Raw genomic sequence first — 24,359 nt, forward strand, 5'->3', positions numbered from 1 at the left:
GGATAAATAGGTACAATAATAAAATATAACAATAGTTAAAATGACAGACAGACGGACAGACAGAGACAGACATATAGATAGATAGATAGATAGATAGATAGATAGATAGATAGATAGATAGATAGATAGATAGATAGATAGATAGATAGATAGATAGATAGATAGATAGATAGATAGATAGATAGATAGATAGATAGAGATTATAATTGATGGATGGATAAATAGGTACAGTGATAAAATATAATAGTTAAAATGACAGACAGATAGATAGAGCAGTTTATTCACAATGCTAGCATAGATATTCATGGCAATAGATAGATAGAACAATAGAGATTGTGATTGATGGATGGATAAATATGTACAATGATAAAAAATAAAAACAATAATTAAAATGACAGACAGACAGACAGACAGACAGACAGACAGACAGATAGATAGATAGATAGATAGAGCAGTTTATTCACAATTATGTCTGTTTGTTATGTCTGTAAATGTAACAGTGACTAAGATCAATACTGTACAGCAGGATCAGTATCCAGCGCCATTATGATGCCGTGATTGATGGTGTTTTGATGCCTTATGTTCTTTTGTTGTTCTTTTTTTAGTTTTTCCTACTCTGACCGCTCTCTCTTTTTTTCTGTCTTTTTCTCTGTTGACAGACGCTGAAGAATCTTCGTACGGCTGAGTTTAAGCCCTTCGTGGTGTTCGTGAAGCCGCCGTCCATCGAGCGTCTGAGAGAGACCAGGAAGAACGCTAAAATAATATCAGGGAAAGATGATAAAGGCTCGGCTAAGTCCTTCACGGTGAGATCCACAACACACCTGATGCACGTTTTTCATCAGCCGGTCACTCCTGGGAAGGTTCACCAGTGTTCCATGTTTTCTCCATTAGTGAATAATAGCATAGCTCTCACTGTGGTCCTCTGGAGTCCCAAACCCCGGTCACGGCGGACACGTCTGGCCGTCGCCGTGGAGACGCTCCACGTGCCGATGTTGAAGGTCGGCCCTAAACGCTGTTCAGTGCTGTAAAACCCGCACAGGTGTCTCACGTTAGCCTAGCAACCTAGCCTTCACCCCTCACACACAGATCTGTACATCTCTCAGTGTCACACACACACACACACACACACACACACACGTACACACACATACATACACACACGTGAGTGCAAACAGGTTGGGTAATATATTTTAGTTATAATGATATTCATGGCAATAGATAGAAAAATATAGATAGAACAAAATAAATTATAATAATGATGATGGATGGATGAATAGGTACAATGATAAAATAATAGAACAATAGGTAAAATGACAGACAGACAGACATACAGACAGACATACAGACAGACATACAGACAGACATACAGATAGATAGATAGATAGATAGATAGATAGATAGATAGATAGATAGATAGATAGATAGATAGATAGATAGATAGATGGATAGATAGAAAAAAATAATATCAGAAAAAGATGATAAAGGCTCAGCTAAGTCCTTCACGGTGAGATCCACAACACACCTGATGCACGTTTTTCATCAGTCGGTCACTCCTGGGAAGGTTCACCAGTGTTCCATGTTTTCTCCATTAGTGAATAATAGTGAATCACTATGGTTCTCTGGAGTCCCAAATAGATAGACACAGATAGACAGAAGTGAGACCTGCAGTTTTTAAAATGCTGTTCTGGGTTCTATTATTGATCTCCTGGATGAGTTGTTCATGCCCTTTTGGAGTAATTTTGTTCAGTCGGCCGGTCACTCCAGGGAAGGTTCACCAGTGTTTTCTATGTTTTCTCCATTAGTGAATAATAGTGAATCACTGTGGTTCTCTGGAGTCCCAAAACTTTAGAAATGACTTTATAACCTTTTCCAGACTGATAGATGATCAATGACTTCTCAGTGTTTTCTCATCTGTTTTTAAATTAGTTTTTTTCAGATGGGGGTATAATAATAATGTGCTGCTTTTTTGAGATCTTTTATCTGCTTCATGTTGTCAGACAGGTTGTATATGTTGTGGCTGGATTGTGTATTTGGTTTATATAGGAATGATGTAAACTTTTCACCCCTGACTCTTGACGTCTGTGAGCTTCTCATCAATTTCAAAGCTTATTTTTGGAAATTTTTTTGTTTGGGGTCAATCAAACACATCCTTTTCACTCCCGCAGTGTGTTGGACGTGTCATATATACACGGGTGATTGCGTGTGTGTGCGTGTGTGTGTGCGTGTGTGTGTGTGTGTGTGTGTGTGTGTGTGTGTGTGTGTGTCTCGACCTCCCCTGAAGCAGTAACGTGATATAAGTCTGAGCTCATGCTTCACCTGCAGGAGTGTGCTCAGAAAAGTCACACATGAAACCAATTAGCACATGTACCTTACTGTGTGTGTGTGTGTGTGTGTGTGTGTGTAAGAGTGCGTGTGAATTAGTAGGCAGTCTAATAGCTTTAGCAGACTGCACTCCTAGCATATACATATATATATATATATTTTACGCTAAAGCCGCACTCGGGCCAAACCCTGGTCACGGCGGACACGTCTGGCCGTCGCCGTGGAGACGCTCCACGTGCCGGTGTTGAAGGTCGGCCCTAAACGCTGTTCAGTGCTGTAAAACCCGCGCAGGTGTCTCACGTTAGCCTAGCAACCTAGCCTTCACTCCTCACACACAGATCTGTACATCTCTCAGTGTCACACACACACACACACACACACACATACGCACACATATACACACACATACACACAGGTTGGGCGATATTTTAAGTATATTGATATTCGTGGCAATAAATAGAAACATATAGATAAAACAATAGAGATTATAATTGATATATGGATAAATAGGTACAATGATAAAATAATAGAACAATAGGTAAAATTACAGACAGATAGATAGATAGATAGATAGATAGACAGACATACAGATAGATACAGACAGAGACAGATAGACATAGACAGATTGGCAGGCAGACAGACAGATAAATAGATACAGACAGAGACAGATAGACATAGACAGATTGGCAGACAGACAGACAGACAGACAGACAGACAGACAGACAGACAGACAGACAGACAGACAGACAGATAGATAGATAGATAGATAGATAGATAGATAGAGCAGTTTATTTGCAATGTTTTTTCTGAGCTAGATTACTAGCTGACAGTTGATGGCAGACAGAAGATTATGTGGATAATCTTGGTGGATGGATGGATGGATGGATGGATGGATGGATGGATGGATGATGGATAGATAGATAGATAGATAGATAGATAGATAGATAGATAGATAGATAGATAGATAGATAGATAGATAGATAGATAGATAGATAGATAGATAGAGACAGAGACAGATAGACATAGACAGACAGACAGACAGACAGATAGACAGATAGATAGATAGATAGATAGACAGACATACAGATAGATACAGACAGAGACAGATATACATAGACAGATTGGCAGGCAGACAGACAGATAAATAGATACAGACAGAGACAGATAGACATAGACAGATTGGCAGACAGACAGACAGACAGACAGACAGACAGACAGACAGACAGACAGACAGATAGATAGATAGATAGATAGATAGATAGATAGATAGATAGATAGATAGATAGATAGATAGATAGATAGATAGATAGATAGAGCAGTTTATTTGCAATGTTTTTTCTGAGCTAGATTACTAGCTGACAGTTGATGGCAGACAGAAGATTATGTGGATAATCTTGATGGATGGATGGATGGATGGATGGATGGATGGATGGATGGATGGATAGATAGATAGATAGATAGATAGATAGATAGATAGATAGATAGATAGATAGATAGATAGATAGATAGATAGGAACAGTAGATAAAATAATAGAAACATAGAATGATATAACAAAAGAATGATCAAACTTTAGAATGATCGAATGACAGATAGAATTATTGATTAACAAAATGATAGAATGAATGCTAGAATGATAAAATGATAGAACAGTAGATAGATAGATAGATAGATAGATAGATAGATAGATAGATAGATAGATAGATAGATAGATAGATAGAATGTTAGTACAATAAAATGATCAAATGATAGAATGATAATTAGAATAATAGAATACAGTTAGAACACTATAATAGATAGAATGATTAAACAATAGTTAGATGATTATAACATGATAAATCAGTCACTATAACAAAAATAAACCAGTCACTGTTCTGTTTTAATTTTGTAACCTTTTTTTGGTACCACTTTATAATAAGACTGCCTTCATAAAGGGTTTATATATGGTTTACAATTAGTTTATTAATGGTTATTAGTTAGATTGTAAATGCCATAAAAATCATTAATAATCGGTTATAACACATACGTATTTACAACCTAGTTACAACCTAGTTATTAACCATTAATAAACTAATTGTAAACCATTTATTAACGCTTTATAAAGGTAGTCTTATTTTAAAGTGGTACCCTTTTTTTCTTTTACTATTTCACTCAAACCCTTTTTTATTTTTCTGTTGTCAAACACTAGGTATGTTCTTGCTCAGCACATGTGTTTTATAGGCATTAGAAACTCGTATGAGTATGAGTGTATGAGTGTACGAGTTTTTAGCACTGTAGCTGATTTTTAAGTAAATCAGACTCTCAGGAATCTCCAGTGTAACAGTGCTGTAGAGTCTCTGACACACACACGCACACTCACACACATCCCTCCTATTACTGCAGTTACAGTAAAACCTTGTTTGATGAAAATCTTACAGACATATTTTATCCTGCTTTCATCATATTTCTCAGTGAGTAACGCCTGCGCCCGGTCTGCTAGAGCCATAACGCCACCACACAGTTCCCTCATTGTTCCAGCGCTGCCAGACCTCTGCTGCATTGTTCTGCCTTTTATAATATCGTTAATATCTCCTGTAGAACATTCGCCTCATTTCTATCCTTCTGTCTGTAGTTTTATTCCTTTTTCAAAAATATGGAAGGTGAAAATCCCGAAGCGCAGTAAAAGTGTCGTCAGACGAGGACGGGAGAAGTGAGTCGTAAATATATTTCACTGTCTGATATTTAAAACACTGGAGTGACACAAACCACAGCAGGAGAGATGATGTCTGTGGTCGTCAGAGTGTCGGGACTGCCCTGGATTTCTGTACTTGACGAGTGTAAAACGGAGACCTCTAGCTGACCCAGATTTCCCTTTATACGGGTTTAATGCAGAGGTCAGGTGCACTTTATATCAATCCATAAAAACACAGATTTTCCATCAAGCTTCTGCAGAGCTCTGAGATAATCAGGAGATCTGCTGATGGAGGAATGATGGAGAGGGACCGGGGGGGTGGGGGGGGGGGGGTGGGATGAGAATGCTTTGGACATATTGGACATAACTCAACCCTCCTGAGAACCAAACACAAAAGAGAGCTGGAAAAAGAATAATGTAAAATACTGTAGATAATAGATCTGTAAGAATAATCGTGTTTTTATTGTTCTTGTGATGTGCATTCTCACGATAAACAAAAATTAGGATAGCTGCAGTAACATTGTAAAAAAAGAGCATGGTAGAGTGAGGTAGAGTATGTTAGAGTGAGGTAGAGCATGGTAGAGTGAGGTAGAGTGTCATAGACTATAATAGAGAATAGTAGAGTGAGGTAGAGTATGTTAGAGTGAGGTAGAGCATGGTAGAGTGAGGTAGAGTGTCATAGACTATAATAGAGTATGGTAGAGTGAGGTAGAGCATGGTAGAGTGAGGTAGAGTGTCATAGACTATAATAGAGTATGGTAGAGTGAGGTACAGCATGGTTATAGTGAGGAAGAGTATGTTAGAGTGAGGTAGAGTGTCATAGACTATAATAGAGTATGGTAGAGTGAGGTAGAGCATGGAAGAGTGAGGTAGAGTGTCATAGACTATAATAGAGTATGGTAGAGTGAGGTAGAGTGTCATAGACTATAATAGAGTATGGTAGAGTGAGGTAGAGCATGGTAGAGTGAGGTAGAGTGTCATAGACTATAATAGAGTATGATAGAGTGAGGTAGAGTGTCATAGACTATAATAGAGTATGGTAGAGTGAGGTAGAGCATGGTAGAGTGAGGTAGAGCATGGTAGAGTGAGGTAGAGTGTCATAGACTATAATAGAGAATAGTAGAGTGAGGTAGAGTATGTTAGAGTGAGGTAGAGCATGGTAGAGTGAGGTAGAGTGTCATAGACTATAATAGAGTATGGTAGAGTGAGGTAGAGCATGGTAGAGTGAGGTAGAGCATGGTAGAGTGAGGTAGAGTGTCATAGACTATAATAGAGAATAGTAGAGTGAGGTAGAGTATGTTAGAGTGAGGTAGAGCATGGTAGAGTGAGGTAGAGTGTCATAGACTATAATAGAGTATGGTGGAGTGAGGTACAGCATGGTTATAGTGAGGAAGAGTATGTTAGAGTGAGGTAGAGTGTCATAGACTATAATAGAGTATGGTAGAGTGAGGTAGAGTGTCATAGACTATAATAGAGTATGGTAGAGTGAGGTAGAGTGTCATAGACTATAATAGAGTGTGGTAGAGTGAGGAAGAGTATGTTAGAGTGAGGTAGAGTGTCATAGACTATAATAGAGTATGGTAGAGTGAGGTAGAGTGTCATAGACTATAATAGAGTGTGGTAGAGTGAGGTAGAGTGTCATAGACTATAATAGAGTGTGGTAGAGTGAGGTAGAGTATGGTAAAGTGAGGTAGAGCATGGTAAAGTGAGGTAGAGTGTCATAGACTATAATAGAGCCTGGTTATAGTGAGGAAGAGTATGTTAGATTGAGGTAGAGCATGGTAGAGTTAGGTAGAGTGTCATAGACTAATAGAGTATGGTAGAGTGAAGTAGAGTATGGTAGAGTGAGGTAGAGCATGGCATACCATGGTCGAGTGAGGTAGAGTGTCATAGACTATAATAGAGCCTGGTTATAGTGAGGAAGAGTATGCTAGAGTGAGTAGAGCCTGGTAGAGTAAGGTAGAGCGTTGAAGACTGTTATAGAACTTGGTATAGTGAGGTAGACGGTAATTGAGTGAGGTAGAGTGTGGGAGAACATGGTAGATTGTAATAGAGTGTAGTAAAGCTTGTGGTAGAGTGAGGTAAAGTGTAGTAGAGCAGCGTAGACCCTGATAGACTCTAATATAGTGTGGTAGAGCATGGTAGACTATAATAGAGTATGGCAGAGAGAGATTGGGCATGACATAATGTGGTAGGTGAGGTAAATCATGGTAGGGTGAGATAGAGGGTAATAGAGCTTGGTAGGGTGAGGTAGCATAGTAAGCATAGTAGAGTGATGTAGAGCATGGTAAACTGTAATCGAGTGAGGGAGAGTGTGGTAGTGTTATAGAGCGGTAGAGTGAGGTAGAGCCTGGTAGAGTGTAATGGAGTGTAGTAAAATGTGGTCGAGGGATGTAGAGTGAGGTAGAGTCTGGTTGAGCCTGATAGACTCTAATATAGAGTGGTAGAGTGTGGTAGACTGAAATAGAGCATCATAGAGCCAGATAGGATGTGGTAGGGTATGGTGTAGCATGGTAGAGTGAGGTAGAGTGAGGTAGAGTGAGGTAGAGTGAGGTAGAGTGAGGTAGAGGGTAGTATATGTAGAGGTTCTTATTCGTCGAACATGTTGCAGCAAAGCCAAGTTTTGTTAAACATTTAATAAACTTTTACACTAGTTTTGGACCCTAATTTATTGCAATTCACATAAATATTGGGATAACCAACAGTGTTATCACATTTCGCACACCCCTCACAGATAATATTAAAATATAATCCATAAAGCTAATCAAAGCGAGATAAAACGAGATGAAAATAGACGAACTGACTGATTAGACTCTCTTAAAGATGAATGAATAAATAACAAATCTATATTACCAAACATAAAAATGTATCGTCGCTGTCCAATGAAAAACACTTATCTCCAAAACAGCAACTTTACAGGAGAGAGACAGACTCAACTGTCTCTCTGTAACAAAACAAATAATGAAATATACCACTTTAAATAATACATTTTTCTGATTACTTTCATTTACACACCATTTTACTTGACTTACTATCTTTATTTATCTTTGACAGTGTTGTGTAAACTGAGATTTTTCAAATTGATGTTTCATTTCATGATGTTTCTTAATATTAAACTCCTTAATTACGGCAACTTTTAGACTCTTTGGCCCGTTTTTCTGCGCTAGAACTTCACCCTCTCCGCTTTTAGACCCTTTGGCCCGTTTTTCTGCGCTAGAACTTCACCCTCTCCGCTTTTAGACTCTTTGGCCCGTTTTTCTGCTCTAGAACTGCACACCCTCTCCGCTTTTAGACTCTTTGGCCATTTTTCTGCGCTAGAACTGCACACCCTCTCCGCTTTTAGACTCTTTGGCCATTTTTCTGCGCTAGAACTGCACACTCTCTCCGCTTTTAGACTCTTTGGGCGCTCCAAAAAAGGAAACGGGACGCAAATGGCCCGCAGGCCATAGTTTGGACATCCCTGTTGTAAACGTTCAATGCAAGTCAATGTAAAAAGAGTTTATTTCAGGTCATTTTGAAGAGTTTCTATTGGTCCGTTCATCAAGAAATTTCGGCACAGTGTAAGCGACAGTTTGTCGGTTCAAATTATGTAGTAAACTAAAAATCGACAAAAATGGAGATAAGTGTTCTTCATTGGACAGTGATGATATATTGTAGATTTGGTAGATGTGATAAAACGATAATTTAAACACTCTTTAAATTGAAAAAAAGAAAAGAAAACGTACAACAGTCCAAACCAGAGAATAAATGTCTCTAGAGCTCCGGCCAAGACCTAATCTAGATAATAGCCAGTCCTGAGTGTCTCTACATATCTACAGAGCGAGGCAGAGCTGGAGATGGAGATGGTGGTAAATGAAGGGAACAAAAGATGGTTGCACTTTAATTCTAACCTCATACCAGGCCTTTGTTTACAGCTGTGCAAGTATGCAGAGTTTTTGTTGGTGAGAATGCAGGACTGTCTGTTTTAAAAGTCCGCAGTCCAGATTCACCATTACTCTTTATGTGTTTGGCAGGACGGAGCCTCGTATCTGATCTGTGGCTCCGGGGTTTTGGTGCACTAAAACTTTATTCTAAATCAGTCACGCCGCTCAAACCGTGCCATGTTCTCCCAGACTAACACTAAAACCTAGTCTCCACTACACAAACACTAAACTCAGCCCACAAGCCCAGAGAGGGCAAAGGCCATGTGCACCAGGAACAGCAGCAGTAAACAGCCCTGAGAAATATGTCCAAATGTTTGTGGACACCACCGCTTCTCTATAATCCATTCAGCTACAGGGGTTGGACAATGAAACTGAAACACCTGTCATCATTTTTCGATTAACTCCATTAATTGCACCAGTAAGAACAGTAAGAGTGTGAAGGTTCAATTATCAGGGTAAGAGCACAGTTCTGCTCTAAATATTGCAATGCACACTATAACATTACAGGTGACATACCAGAGTTCAAAAGAGGACAAATTGTTGGTGCACGTCTTGCTGGAGCATCTGTGACCAAGACAGCAAGTCTTTGTGATGTATCAAGAGCCACGGTATCCAAGGTAACGTCAGCATACCACCAAGAAGCACCAACCACATCCAACAGGATTAACTGTGGACGCTGTAAGAGGAAGCTGTCTGAAAGGGATGTTCGGGTGCTAACCCGGATTGCGTCCAAAAAACATAAAACCACGGCTGATCAAATCACGGCAGAATTCAGTGTACACCTCAACTCTCCTGTTTCCACCAGAACTGTCCATCACCACAATCAATTATTGTGCTCTAAAACCAGGTGTATCAGTTTTTTTATTGTCCAACCCCTGTACTTCAAGTTGTACACTTTCATTTTCAACGTTTTTATTTATTTATTTATTTTATTATTTTTTTTTTTTGCAATGTACAATCCAGTATCAGAAAGCTGGATCTGAATCCTAAGTCTTGGTCTTGGGTCTTGCAGCAGGACAATGACCCCAAACTTAATTCAAAAAAGCCCCTAGAGATGGGTGGAAACAAAGCTCTGGAGAGTTCTGTAGTGACTGGCAATAAGTCCAGATCTTAAAAAGCCCTTCAAATATGAGAAACCTGGAGCAGTTTGTAGAAGAAGAGTGATCCAAAAATTCTAGTTGAGAAGTTTAAGAAGAAAAATAAAGACTATATTTAGACTAAAAATAGACTATTGTAGACTATTTTTGTGTTTTTTGTTTTTTTTTCTGGTTGGTTTTGTCATTGGTAAAACTACCTATATTATTTTTGTGTTTAATTTGATGACTGTGTCCCTTATTATTATTATTATTGTTATTGTAATTTTGTCTTTTACTTATCTTTGTGCCTTATCTTCGTATGTAAAGCGTCTTTGAGAATTTTGAAAAGCGCTATATAAATAAAATGTATTATTATTATTATTATTATTATTATTATAAAAAACTCTAGTTATTTTTCAAATATTAAGTTGAGGGTGCCAAATATTTTGTCTGGTCCCTTTGTTAAGTTTTGCTTTAAATTATATAAAGTTTTTTTTTTTTTGTGTGTGTGTGTGTTGTTCCAATACAGACAGGGAGAACCTCACTTATATACAGTATATTTAGGGGTTTCAACATTTTCTCATTCAATTCAATTCAATTCAATTCAATTCAATTTATTGTCATTATACTGATGCAGGGTTGTACAGTAAAACGAAACACTATTAGGCTAGATCTCCAGTGCAGACAAGAAAAGTGTAGGACAGAGTAAATAGTGCTCAGACGATAGATACAGAGAAGTGCAAAACAAAACACACAGTGTAGGGGCAGAAGGTACAGGGGACATCAAACACACTTATAGGGCAAAAGTACAGGGGACACAAACAATAGTTACAATAAGATTATTGGTATGTTTATGTTTGTGTGATGAGGTACTGTTTAAAGTTAAAGTGTTTAAAGTGCAGTAGTGACAGCGGTACATTGTATATAGTCCATATGTGTATAATAGTAGAGGTAGGCCAGGTTGATTAAAGTGCAGAGTGCATATAAGTGAAATGATTAAAGTGCAAAGTGCATACAGTCTCTGTGCTGAAGCAATCAGTGGCCATGTAGGAAACTGGGAGTGGTCAGTGGTCAGTCTGTGTACTGTTCAGGTTGAAGTTAGTGTTGCTGGAGACAGCAGTTTTACAGCACGTGGGAAAAAGCTGTTCTTCAGTCTTGTGGTTCTGGTTCTAATGTTCCTGTACCTTTTCCTGGAAGGCAGGGGTTGGAACAGGAAGTGGCTGGGGTGGGTAGGATCGGAGGAGATGCTGATAGCCTTCCTCAGGCATCTCTTGTTGTAGAGGTGATGTATGGATGGAAGGGTAGTTGCGGTGATGTGTTGGGCAGACTTCACCACTCTCTGCAGGGCCTTGTGTTCAGCAGCAGTGGCACTGCCGTACCATACTGTGATGCAGCTTGTGAGGATGCTCTCTACAGTGGCTCTGTAGAAGTTGCAGAGGAGCTGTTGCGGTAGATCGACACTGCTCAGCCGCCGGAGAAAGTGGAGGCGTTGCTGGGCTTTTCTGATGATGTGAGATGTGTTCAGTGACCAGGTGAGGTCCTCGGAGATGTGGACACCAAGGAACCTGAAGCTGCTGAATTTCTCCACTGTTGCTCCCTCGATGCTCAGGGGTGCGTGCACTCTGTTCCCCTGCCTGAAATCAACAATCAGCTCCTTGGTTTTGTTGACGTTGAGGGAGAGATTGTTGACGGTGCACCACTTTGCCAGGAGCTCCACTTCCTCCCTATATGCTCCTTCATCATTGTTGGCAATTTTGCCAATGACTGTAGTGTCGTCAGCAAACTTGATGATGGTGTTGGAGCTGTGCTTAGCAGAGCAGTCGTGGGTGTAGAGAGTGAAGAGCAGAGGTGAGAGCACACAGCCTTGGGGGCATCCAGTGTTGAGTATAAGTGGGGGGAGGTGTGATCCCCCATTCTGACGGACTGAGGTCTACCAGTAAGAAAGTCCAAGATCCAGTTACAGAGTGAGTTGCTGATTCCAAGGGTGCTAAGCTTGGAGACCAGTCTGGATGGGATGATGGTGTTAAATGCGGAGCTGAAATCAACAAACAACAATCTGACATATGTGTTTGTTCCCTCCAAGTGGTTGAGTGCAGTGTGCATTGCCAGGGCAACAGCATCATCCGTGGACCTGTTTGCTCGGTAGGCAAACTGATGCGGGTCCAGAGTGTTGGGTAGGCTGTTCTTTATGTGAGCTGAGATCAGCCTCTCAAAGCACTTCATCACAATGGGTGTGAGAGCAATGGGACGGTAATCGTTCAGACAGGAGATGGAGGATTTCTTCGGAACAGGGATGATTGTTGTGGCTTTTAAGCAGTCAGGAACTGTGGACTGTGCCAGGGAGACATTGAAGAGGTCCGTGAAGGGGGCCGCAAGTTGGCTGGAGCAAGCATGTAGAACTCTACCCGGGATACCATCTGGACCAGCTGCTTTCCGAGTAGAGACCCGCTTCAGTGCTTTCCTCACCTCTTCTGTAGCCAGTATGAGTGGCTCATCTGTGGCAGAGGGCAGGGCAGTGATAGGTGGACATGCCTGAACAGTGTTCTCAAACCGGGCATAAAAGTTATTCAGTTCTGCAGGAAGGGAGGCGTCCGAGCAAGTAGGGCTGTTGGCTTGGCTCTTGTAATCAGTGACTGCTTGGATTCCTTGCCACATGCGTCTGGGGTCTGAGTTGGCATTGAAGTATGCTGCGATCTGAGAGCTGTGTGTGCGTTTGGCAGCTCTGATGCCAACCTTTAGGTTGTGTCTGGCAGCTTTGAGGTCTTCACTGTTGCCAGATTTGAAGGCAGCATCACGGGCTTTCAGCAGACTGCGGACTTCACTGTTCATCCATGGCTTTTGGTTTGGGTTGGGTTGGGTAGTCGAGTTTAACGCCACATCAGCTCGTCGGCTATTTCGCGGCAGGAAAGGTACTGTCTAATCACAAGGTTCTACTATCTAAGCCATCGCAAGGCAGACAGACACAGACAGACACACAGACACATTTACTCACACACTCACACCTAAGGGGCAATTTCAATCAAGTTCCAATTAGCCTGAACGTGCCGTCTTTGGACTGTGGGAGGAAACCGGAGAACCCGGAGGAAACCCACGCAGACACGGGGAGAACGTGCAAACTCCACACAGAAAGACCCGGGTCGCCCCAGCCGGGAATCGAACCCAGGCCATCTTGCTGTGAGGCGGAAGTGCTACACACCGCGCCACCGTGCCGCCGCTTTTGGTTTGGAAATGTGCGGATTTGTTTCTTTTCAGTCACATCATCCACACACTTCTTGATGAACGTGGTGACAGAAGATGCATATTCATTAACATCCACAAGTGAGTCCCTGGTGGCTGCAGTTTTGAACATATCCCAGTCCGCACACTCAAAGCAGTCTTGTAGCATTGACTCTGCCCCCTCTGGCCATACACGCACTGTCTTTGCTGTTGCTTTCACCCGCTTCAGCAGCTGCTTGTATGTGGGTTTCAGGAGAAGTGAAATGTGATCACTCTTACCAAATGGAGGCAGAGGAGTGGAGTTGTAAGCATCCGTAATGTTTGTGTAGACGTGATCAAGCGTATTTTCCCCTCGTGTAGGACAGGAGATGTGTTGGTAGAGTCTGTGGCAGACTGACCTGAGATCAGTCTGGTTGAAATCTCCAGCGGTAATGAGCGCAGCCTCTGGGTAATGGGACTGCAGCTTATTGATAGCATTAGCCAGTGTGGCTAGCGCTAGCTTAGCATCGCTTTGAGGGGGGATGTAAACAGCCCAAATTAAAGTTACGTTAAATTTCCGGGGGAGGTAGAAGGGCCGGCATCTCACCGCCATGTACTCCATGTCTGGGGAGCAGCAGTGCTCAATAACAGCGGAGTTGGTGCACCAGCGGTTGTTTACAAACACACAGAGTCCGCCTCCTTTTGTTTTTAGAGATGCGGACGTCCGATCACCGCGGTGAGCTGTTAGCCCGTCTAGCTTGATGGCAGAGTCCGGGATGCCGTTGTGGAGCCAGGTTTCTATGAAAATGAGAGCACAGCTGTTTCTGGTTTGGCGATCAGTAGTGAGCCGGAGTCTCAGTTCGTCCAGTTTGTTCTCTAGTGATCGGACATTTGCGAGCAACAGCGTGGGAAGTGGTATGCTAGCTAGCTTAGCTAGCCGCACTCGGACACCAGCTCGCTTCCCCCGCCTCTGGCTACGCTCGCGTGCCCGCCGCCTGCTTCTTCCGGTCGGATGCGGGGCTGAGCACGGCAGCGGTCTGCTGGGGCGGACAATGTCCAGCGTGGTATCAGCAAACGGTAGGCTAAAAGTTATGTCCTTACAGCGCTTACCGATGTCTAGCAGCGTTTCTTTGTCGTAGGCGATGATAGGTTTGCACATTCTGGAAGTATGTGCAAGTAGGTGCACAAGAAAACAGAAATATAAACAAAAAAGTCTACACGTTCGCCGGAGAGCTAGCCAGCTGCTGCCGTCGCCTGGCACTGCCGGAAGATTTTTTATAGTATGGCATCCGGTGTGCCATACTATATAAGGCACACCGGATTATAAGGCTCACTATACTGCGACACTAGTAAGGAACAGGGGTGTGTGTCAGCATTTTTTCCTACTAATTCCTGTTAAACTAAGCTAATAAAAAAAATATGTAATTCTTATAATATATATATATATATATATATATATATATATATATATATATATATATAATTATTATTTTTTTTTTCATTAATTTACAAAGATTTCTCTCCTGATTGACACTTTTTATTTGGGTGAGTAAAGCGCTTCTGTTTATTTAAAGTAAGCTTAGATTTTTCCACATTTCCAGATTTGCACTAAGGCTGGGTGCAGCAGCATTAGCATTAGCAGCTAAGCGCTAGTGCTAGAACTAAACTAAAACTCCTTTTTATAACGATGTACTTCAGCAGAGTGGCTTTACTGCTCATTAATACCTGACTGGTGGAATTCATACATAAGGAACACCTTGTTATAAGACGTACCGATTTTTAATTGCGCCCTATAGTCCGAAAAATACGGTAATCCAATTCTGCTGATATTAGATTAACATTTTTTTTGTTAATTCTTTATCTTATTGTTGTTTATCAGGAGGAAGACTTCCTGGAGATGATCAATGCAGCCCAACTGATGGAGAACCAGTACGGCCACCTCTTCGAAAAGGTCATCGTTAACGACGACTTAACGACGGCTTTCAGCGAGCTGAAGACGGCCCTGAGGAAGGTGGAGACAGAGACTCACTGGGTTCCTATCAGCTGGACACACTCATGAAGGACAGCACACACACTTGGAGACACATAAGGGAGAGGAATTTGACAAAAGAAACAAAATGAGACAAAAGGGAAAAACACTCGGGTAACACTTTATTTGATGGCTACTACATAAAGGCTTCATAATACAGGGGTTGGAAAATAAAACTGAAAAATCTGGTTTTAGAGCACAATAATTGATTGTGGTGACGGACAGTTCTGGTGGTAACAGGAGACTTGAGGTGTACACTGAATTCTGCCTTGATTTGATCAGCCGTGGTTTTATGTTTTTTGGATGCAATCCGGGTTAGCACCCGAACATCCCTTTCAGACAGCTTCCTCTTACAGCATCCACAGTTAATCCTGTTGGATGTGGTTGGTCCTTCTTGGTGGTATGCTGACATTACCCTGGATACCGTGGCTCTTGATGCATCACAAAGACTTGCTGTCTTGGTCACAGATGCTCCAGCAAGACGTGCACCAACAATTTGTCCTCTTTTGAACTCTGGTATGTCACCCATAATGTTGTGTGCATTGCAATATTTAGAGCAGAACTGTGCTCTTACCCTGCTAATTGAACCTTCACACTCTTACTGCTGTTACTGGTGCAATGTGCGATTAATGAAGATTGAACACCAGGCTGCTCCAATTTAGCCATGAAAACTCCCACACTAAAATGATGACAGGTGTTTCAGTTTTATTGTCCAACCCCTGTACATTCATAAGCACTGAATAATGTATTTATAGTATGAATCAGTATTTGGATATTTATGAATTGCCTACGTTTTAAAACATTGTATTGACATACAGTACCAACTAAGTAAAGAAAAAAACAAAAATACTAAAACAGAAATTTTAAGAGTCAATTTTAATGAAAGACCATTAAAAATGTTGGAATGATGAAACTGGCTCTCATCAGGACTCAAATATTTAGGTTTGTTTAACACTTTATTTTAAGTTACTACATGATTCCTTATGCGTTCCTTCATAGTCTGATAGAACACTTCGCTATTCTTTCGATATGTAGGATAAATAATTTTAATAAAATAAAAACGTTTGACTGTTACTATTAATATAATGAATTTTAGCCCCTCAGCCATCAACTGCCGGAGCCCCGAGAGAGCACAGTTAGCCTTGCTTGCTCTGTCTCTCTCTGGGTGGGTACAGTATATGGCGCTCTTTCTCCACCCCTCATCACTCCTAGGGTGATGATGATCAGCACAAGGCTGCATCTGTGAGCTGTTGTATAAGAAACGATTCGCTGCTCTTTCTTCTTCTCCGAGCATCACTAGCGACAGTGAGCCTAGCTAAATTATAAAATTGTGAATGAATAAATTAATACAAATACATTATTCAGTGTTATGAAGCCTTTATGTAGGTAAAACCTACATAAGATCAGATAAAGTGTTAACGAACGTTGTAATCTGTGATTGCTGACAGAGCTTCTTTGTTTTTTTAGCCTAAATCTGGTGGTGGGACTGACGTTCAGGGTGTTTTAACGGATCTCGGATGGTTTACAGGCTCCTGCAACACTAAAGGAAGGAATTATAGGTCTTTTTTTGTTTGTATTTGGTCAAAATAGCCGGACAGGACCAGACCAAGCTGGAGTGTCTAATTACACTCGAGCGTCATCAGACTTTTAGCAGCTTTTTTCGTGCACGCCTGACTGCCAATCAAGTGGTTGAGCGGCGGCGACCGCTCGGTGGTGTAATTTTAACATTAGTTTATAGAAACCAAAGGGATGATTATTATTTTTCTGTGGTCGCTGAACTGTTTTGTATCAGAGCTCAGATGTGTGAAAAAAAATCTGGGAAAAAGTACAAACAGTTCGGCTTTTTAAGCCTTTTTAAGCTGTTTTTCTTTTCCTTGTTTTTTTTTTTAAAGGGGGACCCCCATGAGCTGTGATGAATGACCTTCGGGGTGGGCTTGCGTAGCTATATTTAATTAGAAAATTAATATATTTTACTATTTTTCTGGGGTTTATAAGGGTTTTTATATGCAGACTTTAATTCTTAATCGTCCGTTTTCAACAGAAAAAAAAACAACATTTTTTTTCCAACATTATGTCTAATAATAATAATGATTACACTATAATCCCATCAGAAATAAATGACTTTTTTTGAATTATGAATTGTGGATAAACTATGGACCTCACTCAGATACAGAGATACAGTACCAGTCAAAAGTTTGGACGCAGCTCTTTTTATCTTTATTTTTATGATTTTTAGATTTTTTACATTGTATATTTAATATTGAAGACCATATTAAAGCTATACAGAGATTAAAAAGTGTTTAACAAACTATAATATGTTAAAAGTATACTTTAGATTCTTCTGAATAAGTATCACATTTCTCTTTGAGGACAGATCAGCAGACTCTTGGTGAGATTTTAATCTCAGTGTCTTCATGAACGAGAGTCACCTGGAATAGTTGGTAACACTTTCTATGAATGTCTTCTCTATTAGACTCTATAACCACATTCATAATATATTATAATGCAATCATAAGTCATTATAAACATGGCTATAAATATTTATAAAAATGCATAACCCATTATAGACATGTTTATTAAGCATTATGACTTGTGATCATAATACATTATAAGCTGTGCTTATCATTTATATGTTAAAATAGTTTATATCTATCGTTATTAATCTAGTCCCACAATGAAAGTCTGGCACTTTACTTAGAGCGCACAAAGACCTGTTATAATACATTATAATTAACTATAACTAATATTATATCCAATACTAGATACTAGACTAGACAATACTAGATAATTTTTTAGTGGTTAAAAATATATTTATAGGATTATTGAGGGTGAGTTTCTTGGTATTGACGTATAACATGTTATGAACACAGCTATTAATGCATTATAATCACAGCTCATGATGCATAATTAACATGGCTATGATGAATTATACATTTTTATAAATATGTATAGCCATGTTTACAATGCCTTATGAATGCATTATTATGTGTTATGAGTATGTTTATAGAGTCTTATAGAGATGACATTCATAGAAAGTGTTACCGAATAGTTTTCTTAGCGTCTTGAAGGAAGGAGTTCCCGGAGGTGCTGAACAATAGTTGCTGCTTTTCCTTCACGCTGTGAAAGAAGCTCCAGCTCATCCCAATTAAATCACCTCAAATCGCCTCAATCTCAGTTCATCAGGTTTAGAAAATTAGATCAGGGGATTAATGTGGAGGAATAACACTATTATATTTTAATTTTTACTACATAATTCCATATGTGTCTCTTAATTATTTTCATGTTTTTCTTATTATAATAATCTACAATGTAAAAAAAAATATTAAATAAAGAAATAAAGAAAAATTAAAAAAACACTAAATGAGAAGAGGTGTGTCCAAACTTTTGACTGTTTCTATACATATTTTAATATCTAAATTAAATAAACTTTCTGAGAGAACTGTTAAAAATAGATATTTTACAGTAATTATAAAATGTATTCAACCCCTTTGATGTTTTCTGTTTAATTTTTTTATGAATAAATGAAATCATGGTCAATTTTACTTTAAAATGTAAAAGTTAAACCGATTTCTACAAAGCTATTAAAAATATCACATTAAAATCAATTAAAAATACGTTTGATTTACTTCAGCCTTATTGTCATTATGTTGATATGTGGTTGTATAGTACAACAAAACACTGTTCCCAAGACAAGATACGATTTTACCAAAATATTTTGAAATATATGATTAAAAATATTTAATTTGCAAAATTTATTTTTTTATATACATGTATTGAGTAATCCTCTTGTCAATCATTGTTAAGTCACAGTTTATGAACGTATGTGTGTATGATTTATTATATGCAGTAAAATACAGTACATAACAGTATCTTACCTGTATAATCTTACATGAGTCTCTTTAGTTCTTACAGCTATTGTCAGAATTCCCCCAGTGAGGGTTCTGTATTCAACTGGCAACCCTCCTTGAGAGTTCTGTACAGACCTGGCAACCTATGACGGAATCCCATCGCATTGAGATTACGCAATAACACGATCCCAGGGACGCTGGACAGAGATGATGGAAAGATGGATTGAGATAAATAGAGAACAATCCTGGAAAAGAAAACCTGTTGGGCCTTCCAGCAAGACGATGAGCCTAAACATACAGTCAGAGCTACAGTAGAGCTATAATGGTTCAGATTAAAGAACATTCAGTCAAAGTCATAAAAGACCTAAATGCCATTGATCTTCTGTGACAAGACATGAAAACATGTTCACAGATGCTCTCCTTCCAATTAATCATTTTTGTGCACTTACATTTAAGTTTGTGGTTGTAAGGTGTACCAAAATGTGACAAAGTTATGTGACAAGGGTACTTTTGCAGGCCACTGTATCTGTGTTTTTTGTATTATTTTATATGCATGAATGAGGTTCCCGGACTAAGACTCATCATTCTACTGCTTAAACTTCAACAACTTAAAGAAAATGTACTTAAACCATGTGTTTTTTAATGTTCTGAACATTATTCTGTATACAGTACCACTTTAAAATAAGACTACCTTTATAAAGGGTTTATAAATGGTTTACAATTAGTTTATTAATGGTTACTAATGGTTACTAGTTCCTATATAAACAATGCAGGTGGGGCGTAAGATAGCAATGAACATCTCAACATGCGTATGTCCTAGTTTTGTTCATAGAACATTAAACAGTGCACGTCGACTGTGGACAGGTTTATTTTGTAAAAAGGCTTGAGCAGACGGGAAAAGTACACCTTGCGTGTCTCAAAACACATAAAAGGCATGTAATAATTATCTTTATTAATCATGGCTGTGGTTAATTTTGAGTGTAATGTGAAATAAACCAATCAGTGATTCATTTGCTCATCATTAAAATTAATTTAAGAACCAGGTGAGCTCTGACTTTGGCAGATCGCTGTTTTAACGGCGCAGCTACCTGGACGAGTCCAATGAACACTTCTCAGTTTTCAGACCACCACAAGCATAGATATATAGATATGCAGATATATTCAGAAGCACTTTTGCTATTTAAACGATGGAGGTGGGGCGTAAGATAGCAATGAACATCTCAACATGCGTATACCCTAGTTTTGTTCGTAGAACATTAAACAGTGCACGTCAAATGTGGACAGATGGTTTATATTTTTTAAAAGGCTTAAGCAGACAGTGTGTGTGTGTGTGTGTGTGTGTGTTATCCATGTTAACCGCTTCCCAATTAAAGGCGGTTTTCTGTGTCCGGGGCTGATGGGTAATTCAGATGTTGAGGAAGTTGTAGTATCACAATGGGCAGAGCAGGACAGTGGTCTCTCTCAGGTCCTGTACTCCCGGGAGCTGTACTGCTGCTTGATGAGCTGCCAAACCAAACCAGCTGCCAGAGCACAGCCCCATAACCTTCAGCCATCAGCCCCCAGAACCACACGGCCCGAACTCGGCCCAGAAAACCCGACTTTGGAGGTCAGCGAGAGGTAACACATATATAAACTTCAGTACAGAACTGGGCTTTCATTAATTTTGCACTACAGTCCTAAAAATAAAGATTTTAAACTTTCGAACAATGGAACCGTGGAAGAACCACTTTACATTTAAGTTGTTCTCAGACCAGTTTTTTAATTAAATGTACAGGGGTTGGACAATGAAACTAAAAACACCTGAAACACCTGGTTTTAGAGCACAATAATTGATTGTGGTGACGGACAGTTCTGGTGGAAACAGGAGAGTTGAGGTGCACATTGAATTATGCGTGATTTGATCAGCCGTGGTTTTATGTTTTTTGGATACAATCCAGGTTAGCACCCGAACATCCCTTTCAGACAACTTCCTCTTACAGCATCCACAGTTAATCCTGTTGGATGTGGTTGGTGCTTCTTGGTGGTGTGCTGACATTACCCTGGATACCGTGGCTCTTGATACATCACAAAGACTTGCTGTCTTGGTCACAGATGCTCCAGCAAGACGTGCACCAACAATTTGTCCTCTTTTGAACTCTGGTATGTCCCCCATAATGTTGTGTGCATTGTAATATTTAGAGCAGAACTGTGCTCTTACCCTGCTAATTGAACCTTCACACTCTTACTGCTCTTACTGGTGCAATGTGCAATTAATGAAGATTGAACACCAGGCTGCTCCAATTTAGCCATGAAACCTCCCACACTAAAATGACAGGTGTTTCAGTTTCATTGTCCAACACCTGTATATAATTAGTTCACAGCAGTTGTTTCCAGAACTAATCTGTCTAGTCTAAATGTTCTGTAGCATACAGTACCAGTCAAAAGTTTGGACAACCCTAAAATTCTGTGTTTTTTCATTATTTTGATATGTTTTGCATTGTAGATTAATACTAAAGTCATCCAAACTATGAAGAAAAACATGAAATTGATTAAAAGTTTAAAAAAAAAAGTGTTAAACCAGAATATGTTTTATATTTTACTCTTGCTTAGATGATCAGTTTTGTACATCTCTGCTGGATTTTCTCAGTCAGCTTTATGAGGTAGAGTCACCTAGAATTCAGGCTTTCAGTTAACAGCTGTGCTGAACTCATCAAGAGTTAATTACTTGAATTTCTTGTCTCTTAATAATGTAATTAAGAGCATCAGTTGTAAAGTAGTGAAGAGGTAGAGTTACAGGTATACAGTGAATAGAGAATATTTGAGTAATGTTCTAATCCAGATTATGAAAAACAAGAACTACTCAACTAAAAAAAACAAAAATATATACTTTAAGAAAAAAAATAAATGTCATTAAATCTGAAAACAAGTCAATTTCAAGAACTTTAAAAGTATCCTCAAGCGCAATCTTGAGAAAGACCATCAAAAACGTTATAATGATTAAACTGGCACTCATCAGGAGCACCCCAGGAAAGAATAGAGGAGCGAGAGTTTCCTCTGTTTTACAGGATAAGTTTATCAGAGTTACCAGCTCTCCAGATACCTATACTTAAAGAGCACCCAAATGTTTCTTCAAATCTTTAGCAATTTTAAGTTTTTTACTACATGATTCCTTATGTGTTCCTTCATAGTCTGAATCACTTTACTATTCATTTAATATGCAGGAAAAAAAAACAAAACAATTAAATATATATTGGAGTTGGTATACAATGAATAGCCCTATTTGAGTATTGTTCTAATCTGAATTATATAAACAAGAACTACTCAACTAAATAAAGATATATATTTATATATATATACTTTAAGAAAAAAATGAAGGTCAGGCAATCTAAAAAATTAGGTCAATTTCAAGAACTTTGAAAGTATCCTCAAGCGCAGTCTCGAGAAAGACCATCAAAAACATTAAAATGATGAAACTGGCACTCATCAGGAGCAGCCCAGGAAAGGATAGAAGAGCAAGAGTTTCCTCTGTTCCAGCCTCACAGATATTGGCTATTACCTAAGTATTTTTGTTTGTTTAACACTTTTAAGTTACTACATGATTCCTTATGTGTTATGATGATAAAACTGGCACTCATCAGGACCGCCCCAGGAAAGCAAGAGCAAGAGCTTCCTCTGTTGTAAATGTTTCTTCTCAGAGTATTTTGGTTTGGATTCCTTTTGTGTTCCTTCTTTTTAAGATCGTACCTCCTTTTTTAATTTTCTGTTCATTCGGCTGCTGACATGTTTGCTTTCTCTTAAACCGGAGTGACGTGAGAACTCTGTGAGAAGTAGGAACGTCTGCAGTGAGACGTGAGACGTGACTGTCGGTATGTTCTCAGACCTCCACAGGCCAGAACCTTCAGAACCTGAACCGGACTCTCTCAGAGACAGGAGGAAAATCAGAGTGATTTGGGAAAAGCTGTAATCCGGTTAGCGCCGGTGCTACCTCCCCTCGGCGCTGTCGGCTCCGGGCTGCAGGAACCGGGCAGAGAACTCTCCGGTGCCTGTCTCACTTAACCAGCGTCCTCATCTCGGAGAGAGTGAGTGGCAGTTGTGAAAAGTCCAGCACTCTTTCACACTCTCTCCGTCACTCTCTCCAACTGACTAAAGCTCCGTCCCCTGCGGGTTATTTAGCTCCATCTGACGTTCCCGGGATTCTCTCACGGCTGGGAGAACATGGCCCTCGCTGACAGGCTGCTCCCGACGCCAGCGTTCCCGGCCAAACATCCACTTAACCTGCAGGAGCGAGCTCGGGAACGCCGGGAAGCGTCTCTGAAGGACCGAGGGGATGAGTGTCAGAACGTGTTGCTGAGTTCAGACGCTGAAGTGGATGGATTTCATGTTTTAATCTCTGTAAGATCTGCAGACCACAGAGCCCAGACTCAACACACACCGCCAACACACTCTCAGATACTGTATCTCATTACTGCACCAATCTCTGTAGTGTTCTCACTCTAATTCTTCTAGAATTCTCACCCATATATATCATTTAAAAAAACAATTCTCCCCATTTCCACAATTCTAGTTCAAGTTCTCTCCATATAATCCATAGAATGGTCTCCCTTTTAAAGTTCTAGATTTTTCTCCTTATTCAAAGTTCTACATCTTTCTCCGTATTTAAAGTTCTAGAATGTTCACCCCATTCACAGTTCTAGAATTTTTCCCAGTAAACATTTTTAGAAATTTCTCCCAATTCAAAGTTCTATATTTTTCTACTTATTCCAAGTTCTGTCATTTTCATCTCATTTCCACTTCTAATTTTTTTCTCCCAATACAACATTCTAAAACTTTATTTATTTAAAGTTATAGAAAGCTCACCACATTCACAGTTTTAGAATGCTCTCCCTATTCAAACTTCTGGAATTTTCTCACAATACAAAGTTTAGAATTTTCTACAAGAGTTCTACAATTTTCTTTTTTACTTAATTTCTAGAATTTTCTCCTAATAAACAGTTCTAGAATTCTCTTCCTATTTAAAGCTCTATCATTTTAACTCCATTCACGGTTGTAGAATGTTCTAGAATTTTACCCTATTCAAACTTGTAAAATTTCTCCCAATGCAAAGTACTAGAGGTTTCTTACAATACAAAGTTCTAGAATTTTCTCCCAATACACAGCTCTACAATTTTGTTTTCCTATTTAAAGTTCTAGAATTTTATCTAAATACAAGTCCTTGATTTTTTTTCTCCCTTATCAAAGTTCTAGATCTTTCTTTTTATTTAAAGTTCTATAATGTTCACCCTGTTCAAAGTTCTTTAATGTTTTTTCCGCTTTAAAGT

At 39.4% G+C, this 24,359-nt stretch overlaps 1 protein-coding gene and 2 long non-coding RNA genes across 17 annotated transcripts in view; 2 read left to right on the forward strand and 1 right to left on the reverse strand.

Moving 5' to 3' along the window:
- mpp7a (MAGUK p55 scaffold protein 7a) overlaps positions 1-16,037 on the forward strand; it is a 272,588-nt gene extending 256,551 nt beyond the window's left edge. For all 3 annotated transcript variants that reach the window (XM_049464563.1, XM_022670298.2, XM_022670297.2), the window contains exons 16-17: positions 660-803; positions 15,065-16,037. In XM_049464563.1, coding sequence (XP_049320520.1) covers positions 660-803; positions 15,065-15,244 — 324 coding nt within the window. In that variant the 3' untranslated portion in view covers positions 15,245-16,037. The remainder of the gene's footprint in view (positions 1-659; positions 804-15,064) is intronic.
- LOC125781191 (uncharacterized) lies at positions 5,335-7,198 on the forward strand. 13 transcript variants are annotated; one of them, XR_007424388.1, is made up of 3 exons: positions 5,335-5,539; positions 5,580-6,481; positions 6,542-6,606. It is a non-coding gene; the product is annotated as an uncharacterized LOC125781191 (long non-coding RNA). The 13 variants fall into 13 exon arrangements; XR_007424389.1 differs by adding an exon at positions 6,783-7,198 and having other exon boundaries at positions 5,539-6,481; positions 6,542-6,581; XR_007424394.1 differs by having other exon boundaries at positions 5,539-6,320; positions 6,402-6,481.
- Positions 15,305-24,359, reverse strand: part of LOC125781193 (uncharacterized) — a 43,984-nt gene continuing 34,929 nt past the window's right edge. Inside the window, exons 2-3 of the long non-coding RNA XR_007424406.1 lie at positions 20,863-21,356; positions 15,305-15,390 (exon numbers count right to left, since the gene is read on the reverse strand). This is a non-coding gene — a long non-coding RNA (uncharacterized LOC125781193). The remainder of the gene's footprint in view (positions 15,391-20,862; positions 21,357-24,359) is intronic.

Source organism: Astyanax mexicanus, chromosome 15, assembly GCF_023375975.1.
Source record: "Astyanax mexicanus isolate ESR-SI-001 chromosome 15, AstMex3_surface, whole genome shotgun sequence".
Taxonomy (NCBI): Eukaryota; Metazoa; Chordata; class Actinopteri; order Characiformes; family Acestrorhamphidae; genus Astyanax; species Astyanax mexicanus.